Source organism: Astyanax mexicanus, chromosome 13 (genome assembly GCF_023375975.1).
Source record: "Astyanax mexicanus isolate ESR-SI-001 chromosome 13, AstMex3_surface, whole genome shotgun sequence".
NCBI classification, from domain to species: Eukaryota; Metazoa; Chordata; class Actinopteri; order Characiformes; family Acestrorhamphidae; genus Astyanax; species Astyanax mexicanus.
Genome location: NC_064420.1, coordinates 37,268,025 through 37,289,048, shown reverse-complemented (window position 1 = coordinate 37,289,048; position 21,024 = coordinate 37,268,025). Strand labels below are relative to the sequence as shown.

General features: G+C 37.5%; 1 protein-coding gene across 6 annotated transcripts in view; it reads right to left on the bottom strand.

The window, feature by feature from the left end:
• The window catches only part of rerea (arginine-glutamic acid dipeptide (RE) repeats a), a 212,961-nt gene that overhangs the window by 26,428 nt on the left and 165,509 nt on the right, over positions 1-21,024 (bottom strand). For 4 of the 6 annotated variants that reach the window (XM_049463249.1, XM_049463251.1, XM_049463248.1 and 1 more), the window contains exons 4-10: positions 20,626-20,731; positions 18,626-18,722; positions 17,458-17,562; positions 5,749-5,797; positions 4,272-4,396; positions 3,969-4,068; positions 450-548 (exon numbers count right to left, since the gene is read on the bottom strand). In XM_049463249.1, coding sequence (XP_049319206.1) covers positions 450-548; positions 3,969-4,068; positions 4,272-4,396; positions 5,749-5,797; positions 17,458-17,562; positions 18,626-18,722; positions 20,626-20,731 — 681 coding nt within the window. Of the gene's footprint in view, positions 1-449; positions 549-3,968; positions 4,069-4,271; positions 4,397-5,748; positions 5,798-11,446; positions 11,728-17,457; positions 17,563-18,625; positions 18,723-20,625; positions 20,732-21,024 lie in introns of those variants that run through there. The other 2 variants (XM_007246287.4, XM_007246286.4) reach the window with 2 other exon arrangements.

Genomic DNA, 21,024 nt, shown 5'->3' with positions numbered 1-21,024 from the left:
CCATTACCGCCCGTTTCAAAACAGTCCACCTCCAATCTGACAATAACCATTACACATTAGCGTAAGTACACACTAACTGTTCATATAAAGTTCCCAGGTTCTAGAGTAGACAGACCAGCACCAACCCAGAAATTCAATCAAGTATCTAAATGAAAGAATATAAACAGAGAATTTTCAACAGCTGAAAAACTCTTAAATCTAACATAAGCAAACAGTCCAAGGCCAGATTTAGAGTCTGTACCTTTAGCTTCTGTGCCTCTCACTCTTTTCTCCCCCATTCTCTTTCTTTCACTGTGAAGATTTATTCTGCAGGCCATAAACAGGATGCAGCTGCCCTGCCTGTTCTTGAGGCCTCTACTCAGGGAGCGCTTTTCAGTGGCCTGCAAACCGCCAGCAATTCAGCTCCCACTCTCTGTCAGCTTAAAGGACAATGTTAACTCTTCTCTTACCACTTCATCTTCGGACCAGCACTTCTCAATCAGCTTGGGCACAGGCTTCTTCACCAGTCGCTGTAGGGCCTTCCCTGCATCATAGCTGCTCTCATGTAGCTGTGAAAACAGAAACAAGAGAGAATTGGAATTAGGTCAATAATTATTTATGCTGTTCCCAACAAACCACACTGCAAACCACACAAGTCCTTTGTTTAAAAAAAAAAGTGGTCCTTTTATCAACTTTACTGAGTTTATCTCACTGACCCTTTTGTACTGTAGGCTTACACATTGGGAGCTTGTATGATTGGCCTTTTTTTTAAACGTCTAAGAGATGTGGAGTTTGGACAGCTGGGCTGGAAATGTGAAAGCCATTAAGTGTACTGAGCAAGTCACTGCCACGCAGGAGCAGAGTGTGGCAGCAGAGAAGGCTCAAGTCAAACAACCTGAAATAAACCGCCACAAGGGAAACATCCATGACGCATATTCATGACAGAGTACATTTAGACTGTCAAGGAGCCCCTGTTTTACTTAGAAAGGAAAGCCAATACAGCAGCTTTGTTTAAAAAAAAAACAACTTTAATTGTAAATAAATCTTACCACCACTATTATCATTGTATTAATACTCCTGAACATAAGAATGTGTCTATACAGTGACTTTTTATCAAACATTTTTAAGAGGAGAAAGGGACGCCCCTTGATTCCAAGATTCTTTGCTACCAGATTTCATTTTGATTCTGTAAAGCTGCTTTGTGAGATAGAATGATAGAACATTATAACAGCAGCCTTAAATGTTTCTAAAAAGAAAATAATGTTTTGTTCAATAGTTTCTTGTCTAAAATTATATTAAATACATACTTTAATAAGAAATGTGTATACATTTTAGAAAAGGAAGGAAAAACCTTTCATTTTTGTAATTTGTACTTGTACACGTTTACTTACAGCTGCATATTTTAGTATTATTCGCTATAACACCCAGTGTGAGTGAAATACAAATTCATGAGTTAGCTTTGAGTCCTGACACAATATGTAAATTTATTCCAGAAGCTGTATTGAAGTGGCCCGTCTCATTGCTTTGGCAAACATGCAATACAGAAGTCAATATCAACAATCATTACACGCAAGGCCGAAACAAAGCAGTCTGTCAGAGGCGAGCAGGTATCAGGCTGAGAGTGTGTTACGAAAACACATTGGAATTGCGAATGAGGGGGGAAAAGGTCAAGAAACGGTGAACTGCAGACGGCATTAATTCTCAATTCTCCTCAGTCCGAATGGAAATGCCATGTTTATTGCATTTCAAGTTCATTCATTCATGCCATTTCTCCCCCACACCTAACCCACTACGTTCGCTTTTGTTTGGGAAGCTTGGAGGGAATCGCCATCATGCATCACACACGGTCAGATATATAAGTGGTCCTTCATATCAGCAGCCATACTACACTTTAGTGCAAGCTATGTTCTGTAAAAGGTCTGTTAACTGCTTACACAAATCTAAGGTTTGTTAACAGTTGTGTTGGCTACGTGTTTAATAATAAAATAAATAAATAAAATAAATAAATAAGTAAAAACACACAACATATTGTAATATACTGTAATAACAGACCAATTTCAGATGTGCTGCAAATCTCTTTCCTCAATCATAAGTTATTATTATGGCTTTATTTATAAATAATGTGAACAATCATCCAAGGAAATTGTGCAAATCCCATTTTCAATTATTTATTTATTTTTATTAGACCATTATGTGTTTTCTTCCATTAGAAAATAGATGTACTGGCAAATATGTAATGGCCATCCATTGCATGTCTTCATTAAAACAGAAGAACACCTCTATTGTTACAGCTGAAAGCAGGAAAACATGAATGACGCCCCCCAGTGGCAAACCTGATTTAAAATTAGAGGTGGGCATCTCAGTGGTAACTGACCACTGACTGGTTCAAGTCTGTCAAAACTCTGACTGACCACAGATTACCATTTATTATATGTATGTAAAGTTCTGTGAAAACTGGTCAAAGCAATCTTCAATTAAAACTATTAAAACTATCAGCTGCCCTGAATCACTGATTGGCATGTGGCAAATCATTTTTTACTAACAATGTCAACGACCTTATTTATGTTATTTTGGTGCCAAATCCAATCATGCAGAGCTGGCAAAACTCGTAGGGCTGCACTGGTTTACCTCAGTACAAGGTTCATGTCCTCAGTTTTTAAACAGAGATCTTGCAGCATTTGTAATATTTACTCTTGTCCTACTGGAGCTAATTGCCTTGGCCTAATTGTTTCTTTTAAGCTTTATGGAATGACTTTCCCCAAGTCAAATGATGACATACATCTAAACTGCACTAAAACAACGTACTACAACTAATTTAGTACACCATTACAATGCTGATGAGACAGGGATTGTAGCCTGTAAGTAATTATTGGTGCTTATTCTGGGGCAAAGAAATTAACAACTTGCTGACATGGAATGGTTTACAGGCTTTAGGAACAGAGCTCAGGAACCACATTATGCAGCATAGCTTTACAGTGAAATAAATGTCACTGAAGGAAACTGAAGAACTAATCTGCATTTAGGGGCTCTTACCAACCTGCTACAATTAACTTTTTAAGTTTTTAGTTTAGTGCTTTTCCCTGCTGGCTTATTTCCTCTGAAATGTGTATCTGAAACAACTTACTTTAAAGACAATAGAACTTTACTGTTATATAAGATATACAAGAAATATATATATATATATATATATATATATATATATATATATATATATATATATATATATATATTTACTGAAAATTTACACTAAATGAGTATGTTATAAATATAAATAAACCAGTACAGTGCAAATGAGGGCAGTGTAACAGTCACAACATTAAACTGGAGACTGAAACGTGTTGAGCAGTAAAGACTGAAATGCATTTGTCATCTACATAAAACACTTGCGGGAGCGTGCTCAGACTGAGCAGCAATACCTTCCCTGGCTATTTCACTGACATACTAATAGAGTTTTGTTTTTATACCTCATAAAACTGTAGGATAATGCTGACACTGGATTAAATTTACGATGATAGTACTGCCAGCACTCTGTTGTGTTTGGGGTGTTATATTAAAAATCCTGGGCTCAGAGCTTTTCTTTTTTTTTATTGCGGCCAATGCTCTAAATGCAATTAGCAATAAATCCATCTCTGCTTCACAGGAGTGGGGGAGAGGAATGCTAAAATGTGGCATTAATACAGCAGGAGAGCTGTGCTATTTTAATATTTATGTGTGCTGCACAGGACAATGGTTATTTTCGTAAGGAAATTCTGGGCTTAATATTTTTTTAAAAGGGCTTCAAGATTTAATGTTTAGATAAAGCGCTACACTAGATAAAATGTTCTTATAAAATCCTCTGATGCTAATAATGCGTACAAAGATAAATATTTAGTATCGCAAAAACATTTTAAAATACTGTGATATATTCACAATATTGCCCACCATAGCAGATATAAAATGCATAAAAGTAGAAATGTCAACTTTGGATGCAGGTAAAAGCATTAACTTACAGTGTTTAATGCATTGAGTGTAGTGTCATCTCGTGAGGCAGCGAGGCACCCATCCTCTGTTGATCCTCCATCGCACATCCCTGCAAATGCTGCCATGCTCCTGAACAAAGAGATTCAGATAATAGAGATACATTATATATATCAAATGTAAAATCAAAAAAGTTCAAATTCTTTATTTTTTGCTTTTTAGGTTAGAAAGCCAATAAAAAAGCTGCTGAAACTTTTAGTCAAGCAACAAACACTTCTTTTCTTTTGTAAACATATTGTGAAGTTTCTGGTGATGGCATGGCTGCAGTTGCTTACCTGGCTGCCCGCAGGTACATAAGCAGGTCACAGTCATTGACCCCAGGCATCCAGACAAGCTCTTCATTTTCAGTCACAGGATGACCTCCAGGAGAGGGAAAGGGTTGCAGCTCCGGGAGCTTGGCCTATTTAGACAGAAGAGCTGTTGTCACACTACAAGCAGCACAAGCAGCCAGTACTTAGTATCAGTTTCTAAAAACAGGTCCTCTCCATAGCACACGGCTGAATAATTTACAGCACACTTAACACATAAAACTTCCCCTGTTTGAATAGGCAGAAGACCTAATAATCTATAAAGCTGCTGTGAGCTAATCTGTGTAATGTATATAATAACACTGATGCATAACTAAGCATTAATTCTGAGTAACTACCATGGTCAGTACTGTTGCACAACGTGTCTCTTTATCCTAGAAAACTATTCTATAGCAGGCAGGTAAACAATTTGCCAAAATAAAACCTCCCAAAAACAAAGAAAATTATGCTACTATAATTTAATTATATGAAGAACAAATAAGGCCTTAAAATATTAATAATGTTTTATCGCAATCATTTCTGGGACAGTGTATGGTCCATTAAAAATAAGTAACTGTGACAGTCCTATTAACAAAATGACAACCTTGCAAGGAGTATTACAATATTAACAAGCAAGAAGTATTTTTTTAACTGCTTCCAACACCCAGCCTGCTCTTTTACAAACATTATACGAGCTACAAAAGTCTTTCTTAGATATTTGGTAAACTGTCCATGAACAGAAATGATCTGAATATGGAAGTCTGATCTCAATGCGAGAGTAAGACTAAGATTTGGTTATTAAAGGATATCTTAAATTACAGCTGTTAAATGGCTTGCTCTGAATCAATGGACCACTAGCTAGCTTCAGCGTTCTCTTCAGCACTTTAATATTATATAGTCCATTTGAAGTCTTTTAAAGCAGTCCTGAGTGCTGGACCTGCCGCTGTAATCATTCCACATGAGAACACTCTGATGTATGTTTGGAGGGAAATGCGCTATAAAGGATGTGACAGTAATTGCGGGTGATATTCAATCTTTTTCATCGTCTGCCATTTTCGCTCCCACTTTCAATTTCAAACCACTGCAACCACATTTAATTTCCACTAAACATCGCCAAGCGTGTGCGCCTGTCAAACCCTTTTCCGTTCACGGGCTACCCCATACTGAAAGTATATGAAATTCATTTCACTGCAGACGGAACCCCATTAACCCTCCATAAACAGCTGCACTTTATTTTGTATTCATGTGCATTCGGACGCAGTAATGTACAACGTGGCACGCAGGAGCAGGCAGCAGTATTTATGTTAAGCCTGTGCTTGTCAGTCAACTCAGGCTTTAAGTTGGCAACACCCAACACCCACTCGGACAGAGCTAGTATATCTGTATGTGTGTCGCGAAGCCAGTGTGCAAGCAGAGAGAGGTTCGGGTAGCACATTCAACATTCAAACAGTGCAAAACAGCATACCTGGTGACTGGGTCCTACTCGAATCTCCCCTTGTGTGCTGTTTAATCGCCTGGAAAAGAGAAATAAATAAATATTTTAGATGACAATGAAAGCTCAATGTTCAGTTTAATGCACTTAAAAATCAGTAGTTTAGGTTAGCTTGAGCGGATGATACCTATCCACCTTTTCTATCCTAACTAATGTCAGCAACAAAGGCTGGTAGGAAGAGGGAATATGTAGACACGCAAAATGCACTCTAACTGAAATTAGTGGTATGAGATATGGCCCTAAAATAATATCATATCATGATTAATTTCAATAAAACCCTACTGCAAAAAAGAAACTAAATCTGAAAACTTGAATATTTTGTAAAATATGGCAACTTTATGACTGAATATTTAATCTGAATATTTAACTGCATGCATATAAATGCCAAACAATCACAATAGATACCCTTAAAGCATTAAAGTAAATGACAAAAATACAAAATAGCATGATAGAATACTGCTACTATTACTGTAGCTACATTATTGTGTACAATCATGGTGTGGCACCCCCCTGTATAGTTTAAAGTCTTTATATATTAATGAATCAGCATCAGCTGATGACTGTATTTAAATAACCAGCTGTTCCAGCAGAGCTTATAACATGGGGATGATCCTTCCTAAAAGCAGCAGAGCTAAACAAAGGGACAAAGAGGCAGGGATGATGTGCCTCATTGTTCATGCAGAGAGAGGTACAGTACAACAGCCCCCGAAAGGCCCGCCGATACGAGGGGAGAGGAGCCCTGAAATGGCTGCTGATACAAACCACCCAGTAACCATGGCAACTACAATTTAATAATAGTGTTCGGATCTCCAGCTGCAGTGGATTAAAGAAAATGACAAGATGTTCCTTTTGAAAAGCCTTCCCCTCTCGGTTGCTACGGCAACAGCGCCGATTTTCATATAGCCGGGGTGCGGAGCGGGCCCAGAAACTGTCACTATGATTTGCGTCCAGAGCAGCACGCGCTCCATCACCGTGCTGTCGGCCTGAACCTGGCTGGAAAGCGGAGTGGAGGGGGTGTGGTGAGGAGAGGGGGTTGGGGGAGTGGGTTAGGGCCTTTGGTAGCCAGTCAAGTCCTGAAATCACTGCCGACCTTCTGGGCACATTTCATAAACACAATCTCTGCACCAGACCAATCACAATAAATCATTTTTGTTGGTCGATTTTACTCATTTTATGGCTATTTAAAAGGGCTGCAACTAATGATATGTTAGTTAAATAATCTGACAATTATCCTTCTGATCAGTCAATTAGTCAACGATTATTTCTGCTATGTCCTCCATCTCTGCTAGCTGTGGGTGGGAGTACTGTACATAGCATTCTCAATCACTTTAAAATAATAGAAACAGCTGAATGTGGAATTTAAATGCCTTTTAAAAGCCCAGAAGACATTTAAATGTGAAATGTGCTGATATTTAGTAAGAAATATGTTGTGTGTCACTTTTGAATGTGAACCATTGCGTTTCTGTCCCCAGCACTAGTGCATTAGAGTTACAAATTAAAGGTTAATCGACACTGAGACGTGGAATCAACACATTTTAAATTCAACATTGTTTTTTGTTAAAAATTGTTGCAGTCCAACCATGTATTGCCTCTGATGAGACAATACAATAGAATAATATACCCAGTTAAGAATGATAAATATTTAATTAACAATAGTTTGGGAGATATGTGTTTGTCTCATGCCGCAGTTAACGTTATGCTTATGGAGTCACAGCATTGTTCATTGTATAACTGGCTTAAACTAATGGTCAAGTTAATTTGCTTGTAAACAAACACACAAGGAAACAATGGACAATATCAAGGTCAGCAAAAATGATTTAAGGTCCTTAAGCTTCCATTTATTGACAAACAAGTCAATAATGTAATTATATTTTCCCCCCAACATCCCCTGGCAAATAAATTCTGACAAAACAAAATTCCATGCAGAAACAAATATGGCAGGCAGATGCATGGTGTGGACAGACCCCACAGCATTTACTAACTCTATGCTAAACTGCAGGATTAGTCAGAGGATTAGTTGTTCCAAGTTTTAAGAGTCTAATTCTTATTCTGCAGAGTCACCCCACTCTCAAAACCAGACACAGCTCCAAAGAAAATAAAAAGCAAATGCAAGAAAGAGGTGGGTCCCAGTCTAAACACAGATTTCCACAGTATGGTTAAGGTGAGAACATTTATTTCAGCCTTAAGGAAAGATTTCTGGAGAGGAAGCGAATCAAGCAAGCAGCAGAGTCTGCAAGAGTTCCTGAATGTTCCTGCCGCCTTGAGACTTTTGGCAGGCCTAAGTTAAGCAGTGGAGCGGGGGGAAGTGATCTAGCAGCAGCCATGTTGTGCTGGGGAAGATAAATTCGCAGTACGAACAGCAATCTAGGCTACAGGGTTGCTTTTAACTCAACAGCCAGCACAAAAATAATCACAGCAGTAAAACACTCAAGACTAAGGGCAGTAGACTGATGCTGTGACTACACAAACAGCATTAACACAGTCCAATATCCTACAGTGCTATATTAATCTGAAAATGATACAACCAGCTTACTAAGTCCAAAATTCACTATAAAGGCTAGGGACTCGCATGCTTAAAGCAGCAGTCCCTAAGAGTTGGTAGTGGACGAAATATTACAAATAATCATACCAATGTCCTGGTACCGCCATTCACGCAATCGCTAATACATATAATAATTCTAAAAACAAAAGTTGTCTTCTAGGGCTGTTGGATGTTATTGGTCTCTACAGTATTTCATATATAAAAACAAACAAAGCTATATATATTCCAAAACAAGGACTGAAAGCATTTATTTACATTACTTTGCATTAAAAGTACTTTTAACCCCACCCACCAGAGAGTTCTCAAATCCCTGAAATAGACTGTTGCTTTAAATGTGTGGCATAGTTCAATTTCTTCACGATGTCTTTATCTACTGCCTTCAGATACTACCATATATAACTTGATAAAATCTGATTTATACCATTAATGAAACATATATCCTACTGTTATCAAAAGTTTTTACATGCTGATACAGTCTGGACACAGCTTGTCTAGTGTCAGAAGTCATGTATCAAGGTCAGGACATGCTGTATACAACATGTCTGACTCTGTAAACTAAACAATAAGCCTTGATCTCTGACCTTTAGAGTAAAAAACAGGTCATTATCATTCCGTTTTTTAGTTTTAGGGTTTGGAATAAACTTGATGTCATATATGCAGGCTGTACAACAACTGGCAAATAAAAGTGTAAATGCAAAGCAACTACACAGCTAAACACACATATTTACCTTGTACATATGTGGGATGACATGCAATATGTTTTATTTAGTATAAAATGTTAAAATGTTTGCAGAATCTATTCTAATGAAAGCATTGAGCAACATAAAGTTGCACCCATTGCTAACATACATGTGCATAGGTGCATCTATTCACTGTACACGTTCACACAAAATCAGAGACGATGCAAAATGGCTTTGCAACCATATCTGCTTCTAGCTACCGTTTCCAAAAAAAAACGAGTGCTGAAAAGAAACAACTGAATAATGGAGCGAAGTATAGAATCGATGTTTTGACGATCTGTGCTACCCGAAACATACAGCACATCCTAGAACTTGGGGTACATTTAAAGAATGATAAGATTTAACTCAACAGCCAAGCTGTTATTGATAAATCATTTAAACCATTATCATAGTACACAGTAAAAGAGTTGACATTTTTTTACCATTATGTGCCTGCAAGGGGAGATTTACTCAATATCACAATAACAGATTTGACCAATAATTCTGTTCTGTTTGTAGGTTAACCTCTTTTATATAGAAAATAATGAGATTAGAAGTTTGCAATATTTTAATCACTTTTGCGTGTTTTCTGACAGAGAAAGGAACATCACTGAGTGCAGACATAAAACATACTTTTCGTTTACTACAATTACTGAAATTACCATTACACAAAATTCTACAGATATACCACAGAAAAAACATTTATTAACTGTAACTGGGTGTACAAAAGATAAATTTACAGTCAATAATGTGTGGGTTAAGAGTCAATTAATATAATATATTTTTGGATAAATCATGCTTGAAATTTTGCATTAAGCATTATTAACAGTGGGCAATAGGGCTGTACAATAATGACTGATAAAAATGACTGATATTTTGATGTTCTATAATATATATTGCAATATTCAAAAATCATGTCAGATGCCATGATAATAATATACTGCGTATCGAACATCGGAGTAGAATAATTGATTTTTGGCAGACATAATTATTTTCTGGTATATATGTCATGGAAAACAACAACAGGACAAATAAAAGTCCACATACAAGTTTTTTTTTTTTAACAGGTTTCTTACAATGTCAAAATGCCAAATGTATATCTACTCTGGAACCTCTGGAAGCTTCTATATGTAAAGATACCGACATCCGCAACATTAAGCTGCCCTCATTGCTAACATACATGTGCAGAAGTGCACACATAGTTTATCCAGTCCACTTGAGCAGATAAAAAAATGAAAATATTGTCACCATGCATAATGCCAATTGCAGGCTAGATTATCCTAACCTTACTAAGTCAAATCACTGAATGCCATAACTGAACAGGCATGCTGGAGAAAATTTAATACAAAGAAGGCACACTTATGTACTTATGTATGTGTGTATATATATATATATATATATATATATATATATATATATATATATATACATACATAACATTTGGCCAAAAGCTTAATACCTGATATTGTTTTATAAAACAAGAAGCTTTAATTTATTTTTGACTTCTGATTTTTTTTATTTTTGATTTTAAAAAAGCAAGGAAAATACTGTCATTTAAAAATGTTTCATGTACAAACAATCTTGAAATAAATTAGTTAAATGTTCATTGTAGGTAAATAAAACTAATTTGATTAATCCTGATAATAAAGCCATAAATACAGTTTTTAGGGGGGGAATAATAATTTACGTGGGAGACAATTGCAGAAATTAAAAGAATGTTTGAATTTTGTATGATTGACTTCCTTTGCAAATAACAATTAAAATACCGCCATTTAAAAATTAAAAATTATATATCCTTGTAATAAAGCAATGCATACTGTTTTTAGGGAGGGAATGTCAATTCATGTGGGAGATCCTCAAGTAAACAAGCTCAGATGACAAAACTTATTACAACTAACACACATGTAAACATTACAAAAATGTGGGTGAGCGCATGCGCAGAGCTGGTAGCTAAATAGCTAGCTAGCATAACATATCGATTGGGAGGTTGGTAGCTAGGCAACACAACTCGACTAGCTTAGCGTTACAAAAAAAACACAACAACCGCCTGTATAAACCTGACCGCAGCTAGTTAGCTAACGCTGCGTTAGCTGGGTTAGCCCTCCTGACATGACAGCCCGACACCGTAGAACCGGACCGCGACAGGCAGCGACAGACACCCAGCTAAGCCCCCTCCCTCCCTCCTTCTCTCCCTCTCTCCTCCGCTCCGCTCACACCTTCACCGTGGAGCTGGCTAGCTATCACAATCCGAGAGCTAGCGTTAGCTAACGTAAACCTATTTACCTCTGCTCTGTCTCTGCTAGCCAACCTAGCTAACTATGTGAATAGCGAATGTAACACACTTTAGCTAGCATACGTTACATTACAGCTCGGTTATTTCGTTATTTAGCTAGATTTACGTTAACGTTACCTCCGCGGGCTGAACAGGTCGTCCATGTCTGACATGGGGCTGCTGGCTTCTGGAGCGGAGAGCAGCTGAGCTCCCCTCCTTCTCCCACCTGTGTCTCTCCTTCCTTCCTTCCCTCCCTCTTTCTCCGTTTCTTTCTTTATTTCTTTTCTCTTTCTTAATCGCAGCTCGCTCAAAATGGAGTCTCAGCACCGAGCCCCTGCGCCCGCGCGCTGTGACCTCTCAGCCGGAGAGAGCCCCCGTTCCGCCGCCACCGCGCAGCACTGAGCATGTGCCGCGACCCCGCGCGCAGCCACAGGCAGGCAGGCACGCGCGCTGCAGCCGCGCTCCATCCCTGCTCCGCGCGCGCCTCTCTCAGCCACACACAGGGAGCGAGGGAGACAGGGGTGGGAGGGGGTCGGTGGGGCGCCGTGAAGGGGGGATCCACACACACGACCGGGCAGCGACCACTGAGCAACCCCCGCATTCACACACACACACACACCCCTAATCCTCCCTCTTCTTCCTCATCGCGGTTTCATTATTAGACCATCACACGGTTATGTGTAAGAGAGCACAGACCCCCAGCATCAGCCACCGTCTGTAACCCTGTAACCAACCTGCACCCCACCCCCTCCTTCACCTCTCCATCTCTCTCCATAGTCATATACACACACAGAGAGACCAGGCACTCACTCACTTCATTAAAACCACATTTTCTTTCCTCACCTCATCTTTCTACACCCATTGTCCATCCATTTCTGGACCGCACGAATCACAACACATATCACTATAGACATGCATGGTCATTGTGCAATTGTGCAAATGTATTGCAGTCTGCTACTGTAATGTCACTCCACTGAAGGGTTGCAACAACTAATCGATTAAATCTATTCAAACCGATTATTAAGCAATATTAACCTCCCAGACCCATGTATTATGAATATTGATTCCAAATTCAAAACAGAATCAGATAAATTCAATAAGCAGCTTATTCATGTTTTTTTTCTCTTAAAATCAGGTCATAACTAGTAATATTGTTCAAAAAACTATTCATTTAATAGATCAAAAGTTGAAATTGTTGAAATGGTTGGAACAGAGCTGTAGAAGCAGAAAATACATTTTTGAAAGAAGCTAGTTTTATCTTCACCACTAACCCAGCACTCCTACATTCTGTAAATAAGGTAAAATGAACAAACACACATTCATTCACACACTGAACCGAAGTGGGTGATCTGTGTACAGATGATCAAGCTAAAGTAGCTGAGAATCTAATTTAGATGTCTCATTCTCATAGTCTCATAGTAAATTTATATCTCACTCATGTTTAGCAAACAAGTTAGCCATAGCATTATCTAAAATATTTCATATCTGAACAATATCTGGTCAAATACATTAAATATATATTACATTTATATTTAAATGATTGATTAATGGGAAATAAATAATTACCAGGTTATTCAATTATTAAAGTAATTGCAGCTCTACTTAACTGCATTAAACAACACACTTCTAACATGAATTCTGCTGCTATCATTATTACTGTGCAACTATCTTGTACCTTCTAGTGCAAACTCTGCCCTATTGTATGTGTATATGACTATGTTAATATGTTAACAGATATACTTCTCATACTGTGCTGTAACTTATTTATTTTTAACTGTGTAATATGTAATATACACCCCCGGTAAAAAGTTTTAGAACACTATGTTTAATAGACCAGTAGCAGTGCTGGATGGCCCAGACAAGCTGCTTTTTTTATTTTCTCATCTTAGCAAAGACTTTTATTACTGCACTTCACCTGTCAGACCTCTCACCTTTTGTCCTCACTGCTAAAACTGAGAACTGGTCGAATGTTCAGTTAAGCTAAATGTGTTTCCATGTGGGTTAGCCAGACCTTTGCAGCACTCAAGTTATCTGTGATTGTGTCTTTTTCTAGTTATTATGATGAAAGTGTAAATACACTGCATATTGCAGTAACAAAATGTTCCAATGCTGCTTTAATTACAGACAAAGGCTTTGTAATTTTTTTTTTAAAGCCATGAGAACAAAAGCTTAGTTTTATTTCCATGAATCCTCAACAGCTGTAAGCTATTAACCAATTAATTGTTTAGTGCCCTGAGAAATACTTGGTTTGTGTTGACAACTTATAGCTAACACTGATCACAAATGTCATTTAATTCCTACAACCTAATATCCTACAGGTCCAACAGCAGATTCAGTACGCACTGACAGACCCCAGAACACAGTTATTATGCTGACAAACTGCAGCATCTGCATATGAAAACACACAGGCACAACTAAAACTAATCTTTCCAAACAGAGTTCAAGCTAAATCATTTTAATCCCCCACCACCTCCGAAAGTGACAGAAGCAGCACTTCAGAGGAAGAGCAAATGAAGCGTTACCTCCTGATATGGTTTACACAAGAGATGCGTCTTATCTCTACAAAGCAGTGTTTACTTGATGTGCTTTATTGTGTGTTTTTCAAACATTAAAAAAAGAAACATTCAAAAGTAATTTCACATTTTCATATCAGTAACAAGTTGCTCAATATTTCCCTTATTTAGCAAACTTTCTCCTCTATACTCTTCCCTTGTTCAGCTAAAAATTACAGTGGACACAGCTATTTAGTCTGCAACTTTTTACTGAGGAAGAGAAACAATATCCACTATAAACAACAAAATATTACAAATCACTTCCAACATTGTAGACAGACAAATGAAACCTTTTGCTTATTTAGTGCCAACACAGTATTCAACAAATCAAAAATAACACAAAAAGCCCCAAATACATCATTTTACATGTAATGAGTATACAATATCTGTTTTTTTTTTATATAAAACCAAATCTGTTTACTACACTGTATTTTTTTAAGATACGCTAGCATCTATACTAAACTGTAAGGATTTATTTGGATTTATGGATTTAAATAAGCACACATGCTACCAACTCTTCCCTGAACTTAACTTTAAACTTCTATACAGGTCAGACACAAGTACACAAGTACCTTAAACAGGGATGTTAAAAAAGATCCAAATCACAGATAATTAAAAAAATTATAATTATAATAATAATAATATTTTGACGCTTTAAACAGACAGTCCACCATCATTATTCACACTTAATTTCTGAGTGCACTCATTTTTAGTTAACTTTTCAAATATTGAACTAATCCATTCAAATGATTCATGCATTTTAAGTATTGATTCTGTTTTTTATTAATCTGTGCTATCCTAATTATTCTCAAAATACTCATATTATTAAACATTTATTGGCATGCCACAGTTCTTTCATTAAATGAAGCCTAGAAAAGGTCACAAAATTCAATAGTAGGTGACATTAAATTTACAGAGACAGGAATTAGTCTAAAGCCTAGCGTTAATAATTACTCCCACTGTAACTTCATTTTCTTCCTTTAAGCTCAATAAATCCACCAAATGTTGGACATTCCATTAGGATGAACTTAAGCTTAGTGCTTCTAACTGCAGAACATTCTGTGCTGTGGCCCTGAGCTTTGTGTTAATAAAGCTAGCAGTGCATTATGATGAGCTGCATAATATCTCCCATACCTGATTAAAGGGGAAACCAATACCCAATGTGCTCTTACTGTATTTGAAAACATTTACATTTTATATGTATATTTACATATTTAGAATTAAATTACCTGTATACCAAACCCGTATAAAACCCAAACAGAAAATATTTATAATTGAAGATTCAATGTTTGATTCCAGCAATTAAAAGCAGGTTTAATTGTGTTAGGTCTAAACCACAGGACAATGTCCCTGATAAAACTGATTTAATGATAATGAATGTATGAAACCTCGAAGTCAGCCAGTATTTTCCAGTCTTCCTCTAAAGAATCTTCTTTAGGAACTGAATTGCAAATGTTACACAGCAAATAACTTCAACAAGCGCAGCCTATTGTTCAAATTAGTGTAAAAAAAAAATAAACAATAGGTTAAGAGCAACATAATTACCACCAAGCGCAACAACAAAAGTCATGATGTTGCTGTTTATAACATACAGCAAATGTCAACTAAACTATACACTTGCCACAATCATCAGTCTAAAACCACAATATTATAACACAGAACAACAATTATAAGCTAGTCTAAAATATACTCCTAACCTCACAAACATCACTCTTTTACTAATCAGACTCTTTTTTCATACCAGAAATAAAATTCCAAAAAAATGTATAAACTCTTTTAACACATGAGCCAACCACTGATGTTTAAACGAAAGCACATGGATGCCACTGTTACACTGCTACTAAATGAGTTATTATTGAAACAGTTCAACAAAATAACTGTGTGGAAAACAGTCACCAGCAAAGGCAGGCAAATCACTGTTTGTGGTATAAATGGTACAAATCTGCTACAAAGATAAGCACGCTTTTGGAATTAAAATGCTTCTTTATCTAGAAAAGTGAATTTAAGTAAACATCCATCAAGCACAGACATTTTATGTTTTCCACACAATCCATACTCTTACAATAAAGAGCATCATTCATGTGGAGTTTTCTAATCATGCCATGATTAGTTAACTAAAATTAACAGTCGAACCAGCCACACATTAAGCAATTTTTCCAGCAGAAGGTAAATGTTAGAATGTGAGATTTTAAAGTGCTCGTTTCCTTGGAAGTGGGAATGATTTTCTTTCTTTCAGATACAGAATTCATTGGCCAAAAACCTGCAAACAGCCAATTTAAATCTTTAGCAGGAATAGTGAGACAACAGGGAGCTTTAAATGGTTTGACAGGCAGCGTTAATTGCACCCTGTGTGGATGGGAATGGAACGTATGAAACAGGACTGCCATGCCCGCTAGATTGCAGCACGCAAACTGAAATATATTAGGGTTTTTTTTATATTCTGTACTGCATGAAGTGAATCATTTATAATAATCATTTTTATAAAGCCACAAGATGAGGCCTGTTTCAACTCCACTGACGTCAAAGGTGTATCACTCCGAACATCTAACTAGCTTTTGAATTGCTTTGGGAATTGGTGTAAAATTCTCCAAAGAAAAAAAATAATTTCAAACATTTGTTGTCAGCAGCAAAGCTAAATTGAAAAATTAGCCATGCTTTTATTACAGCCTGAGTATGCCCAAGGAGTGGAGTGTGTGAAGTGACTCAGACCACTTTAAATGATGGAGTGATAGAGCATCACATGACTCAAGCTTAATTATAAATCCGACATAATGCAATGCAATGCAATTAGGACTCCATGATAATATAGCAATCATATCTGTATTACTGATAGTTTAATTAAATTACTGATATTCTGTGAAAAACAGCAGAATGTCTCTTTTTTTGACAATTTAATTATCCAGATGTTCTTTACATTGTATCAAAATGTCATAATGACTGAGGAAAGATGTATAGATAGATATATCTGTCAGTCAAAAACTATTTGAGCATCTCCAAAAAGGCACAATATAAATATTTGCTAGTCCAATACTCAGTATCTGGATCTGTCTGATACTGGCCAAAAACAATGGAATGTATATTGGTAGATATAATATGATCATATATGTTCTAATAGTAACCCCAAAAATCTATATAAATACATATACGGCTCTGAAAAAAAAGAGAGACCACTTAAATAAGAGATTTCTGAACTGAAATTTCATGAATATGAACTTGTTTTCTTTGATTTATTTGAGGTCTATAAGCTCTGCATCTTTATTTATTCCAGCCATTTCTCGTTTTCGGCAAATAAATGCTCTAAATGACAATTTTATTTGGAATTTGGGAGAAACGTCCGTAGTTTGTAGAATAAACCAACATGTTCATTTTACTCAAACATTTATCTATAAATAGCATAATCAGAGAAACTGAATTTGGTATATATATGTTCAAATAAAAAGTCATTATGGAGCATTTCTACTGGTCCATTCATCATGAAATTTAAAGATCTACTATTAGACTCTCAAATGTCAAAAAGTTCTGTGCATGCCAGAGATGACTTTATATTAGAGCATCCCTAAACGCAATGTAATCAATATGAAATAAAACAAGACTTACCTAGTCTCTGGGTTGTATCCTAAAATGTAGAAAAAGGAGTCGATTCGAGGTTTGAATTCCCTGGCAGCAAAAATGTCCGAAAAGTGGGCAATATTACATTTTCCCCTATAAAACATAAAACAAGGCAAACACAAATGAGTCAGCTAAACATGTCCACACATTTCTGGTAGTGCATTAGGCATACCTTAAGGTAAACACATCTAGCTGGGCATGCTGCGAGAATACAAGCGATAATTTAATCCAGAGCAAACATCTTTCCTCATGTTGGTGACAGTCTGAGCTGCAGTGACTGAGTGCTGTGTATTCAGGGCCATTGTTATAGACATTATGTACCATCTTTTCATCCTGAGAGCCAAACAAGTGGTAACAGATACCACACAGGACCCGCCCCCCCCACGCATATACACACACAGGCTTTGGATCTCTAACCAGAACAAGCATCTGTTACAAACCGCATCTTGACATCGGTTCACATTCTGTGCCGCGTCAATGTTTTACGTTTCCAGTCTGGTTCTATCAAAATAATAGGCATCACTGTGGTTTCGGGTGCTGGGCACAGTCACAATACCTTTCCCCTGAAGATGAAAGTAGCGCAGGGCTCAGAGCAGGCATTACACCATGCTCCCGGAATTCGCAGAGTTCATCAAAAGCCCTGCAATAAGTTAAATCAAAGAGCCCTCTGTACAGCAGAAGTTGCAGCTAATTTGCCCTGAAATCAGTGGTTCAGAGCTGTGGCTTTGTGTGCACTTCTCCTTCTATGCTGCCTCCAGATGGTTTGAGTTAAGGGGCTGGAAGGGAAGAGTGCAGAGGGAGAAGAAAAAAGGGGAAAAAACCCTGAATCAAATAGAGGGGAAAAAGGGAAAAAGAGGAGGGCGAGAGGAAATCTGGTTTCAGATATGGAAAAGAAGTATGCCTGTCCTTCTTTTCTTAAGCTTCAGCACAAAAAAAAAAGAATGTGATTGCTATAAGCTATGCTTTGCAGGTACGATAATTTTTGGAGTTAAAAAAAAAAAAAAAGTAGAAAGATACCAGTGAAAAACTCTAATCCAATTTCATTAACTGAAATGCTCTGGGCTTTCTGGGACATGACCGTGTATGTGCATTAAAGCTACTGAGAAAACGCAGACATGACTCATCACTGACTGTAATTATTCAGCGGGTGTGTTACCTGAGGGCTGCAGTATGGTAGGTGTCCACGTAGTCCGAGATGAAGAGCTCTCTGCTTTTTACCACAGGGTCAGTAATTACCAGCTCCCGACCAGAGTCTACAGAGAGAACAGGAGTAGAAGAGTGTGTTACACAAGAGACAGGCATTCCTTTACTGTTTTCATGCCCTGTATAAAATTAAGCAAAATTAAAATAGTTCTATTGAGGGTGATCATCCAGGTCTAGATGAAATCTGGAAAAAATGCTTTGTACTTTAAGATAGTTAACAAGACTCCAACTATTTAAAAAATATGAGAACTATGTTACTGTATTTTACAGTATTTGTTTACCTTCCTTTACCTGTTCTAACGCCTAAAACTCATATGCAAAAGTCACATCACTGGATGTGCAATGTAAAATAAAATTACTTTTTTGCTTGAAGGAAGAAGGAAATGGACACTTGTTTAATTTTCAATGACACATCTGCCAGTATTGTTTATTTCACGCCAATATTGGAATGCATTACTGAAATCATGACATTGGATCACAGACTTCTGGTGATATGTGGTGAAATTCCTGTTATTTGTAACACTGCAGTAATTTATTTCCTTTATCAAGCAGCTATAGAGTTTGCAGTTAAAATGTATGTAAGAAAAAAATAGTTATAACAACACAGACTTGGTTGCTAACCTCCAGATGCTGTATAGATTGGTTCAGTTCAACTTCTTAACAGCTTCACTGAATTAATTATATAAAAATACTAATAAGATAAACAGAATATTGGCCAGCAATTGTAAATACTGGGCTTACTTGAATAGACCTCTGGAAATGGTTTTCAGTAATACATAAACAGATAAACTGTGTTTAAAATGCAACAACTACCTCAGACACGTACTTCTTGCCTAATGAGAGAGCACAGGCATCAAGACATCGGGGCAGCTATCTTTAGTTTTTGACACTGTCATGGAGCTGTCACTTTGTATTTATTCTAATGTCAACACTCACTTGCAAATTAACAGCTGAAACAAATGCCCTCAGATATTTGCACCCTACTGCACACTATTCTGCACATACACACACACACACAATACACACAAACACTAAACACAGACATGTCACTTAAGTCCCAAGATAGCATACAGGAGCATTTGCTTTAAAAGCTATCCATTATGCCCTTCTGCCACTTACCAGGTCTGAGAACTGTTTGTTTGCTAAAAATAAATGCACTGACATTTCATGCTGATTATACAGCAGTAAAACAATGTGTTACTGGATTTAAGATTAAATTGTTCATGTTTTACGTGTCAACACTCGACATCATTCAGCGTGACTGAATTATATTATACTCCTACAATGTTAACTTTGTGGGGTTTTTTTGTGACGTATTCCATCAGACAGATCAATGTTTGAGTCTAAACCGAGACTGGAGCAGCCATCTCAGACAAAGAGCTTCCCTTGGAAATGTTGCAGCTTGTTTCTGAAAAGGCTACAACTCCTTAACCATGTGAAGGATTGATGCTTGGTAACATGGGCCCGGACGATATGTCCTGAAGTAGCAATTGCTGCCACATCAGGCTGAAGACTGCAGAGAGAGAGGAGAGCGCCAGGCTGGCAGGAATGCAGAACGCTTGGTGCGATTTATTAGAGTGTTCTGCAAATCAAAGAGGTCCCAGCATGGAGTCGGGCAGAACCCCGGGTCTGTTATTACTGCCTGATGTAGGCAGCGGCTCCAGCTTTGTGCCTGATGTGCCAGGTGACCGGGAGATGGAGAGGCGAATTACGCCGAAAGTTATTTGCACTTCAGAGTCTCCCTGTCTTGTTTGAAGGAGCGTTACTAGGGAAACAAGGGCGGAGAAGTGCTTCTGCAGCCGCCTCCTGTTTTATTTGAGATGCCATTCACAGGGACGTCTTGTGCATCACCGGGCATGACTAAAAAAAATGGCAGAGCAGACTGTGGCACTTAGCTCATATTTTCGCATGAAATGTAAAAGGAAAAAGCAAATCAATCAATCTCACACATACCGTTCTCATTGTTGCGGTCCTGGACTAAGTGCTGGTAGACAGAGTCAGGTACCTCAGACTGGCGGTAGTACCATTTCACGCTCATTAACAGATGGTCCCGTTTACTCTGGAAAAAGAAGAGAGGGAGAAAAAAAAAGAAAAAAGTAAGCATCCAATAAAATAAACAGACATTTGTTTGTTAACAGCGTCACAAATTGGCCTCTTGGCAAACACAGGCCTGTTCGGCATGTGCCTTTACGGCTCTCTCATTGCGTGCCAGAAGCCCTCAATGGAACCAAGTCAATTAAAAAGGGATTGAAAGCATTTAATTTTTTAATAAAGTAAACAGACAGACATTTGCGTTTTTGGAACAAAGAGAAGAATGAAAGAAACGTAGGAAAAGAAATGCAGGCACGGAGA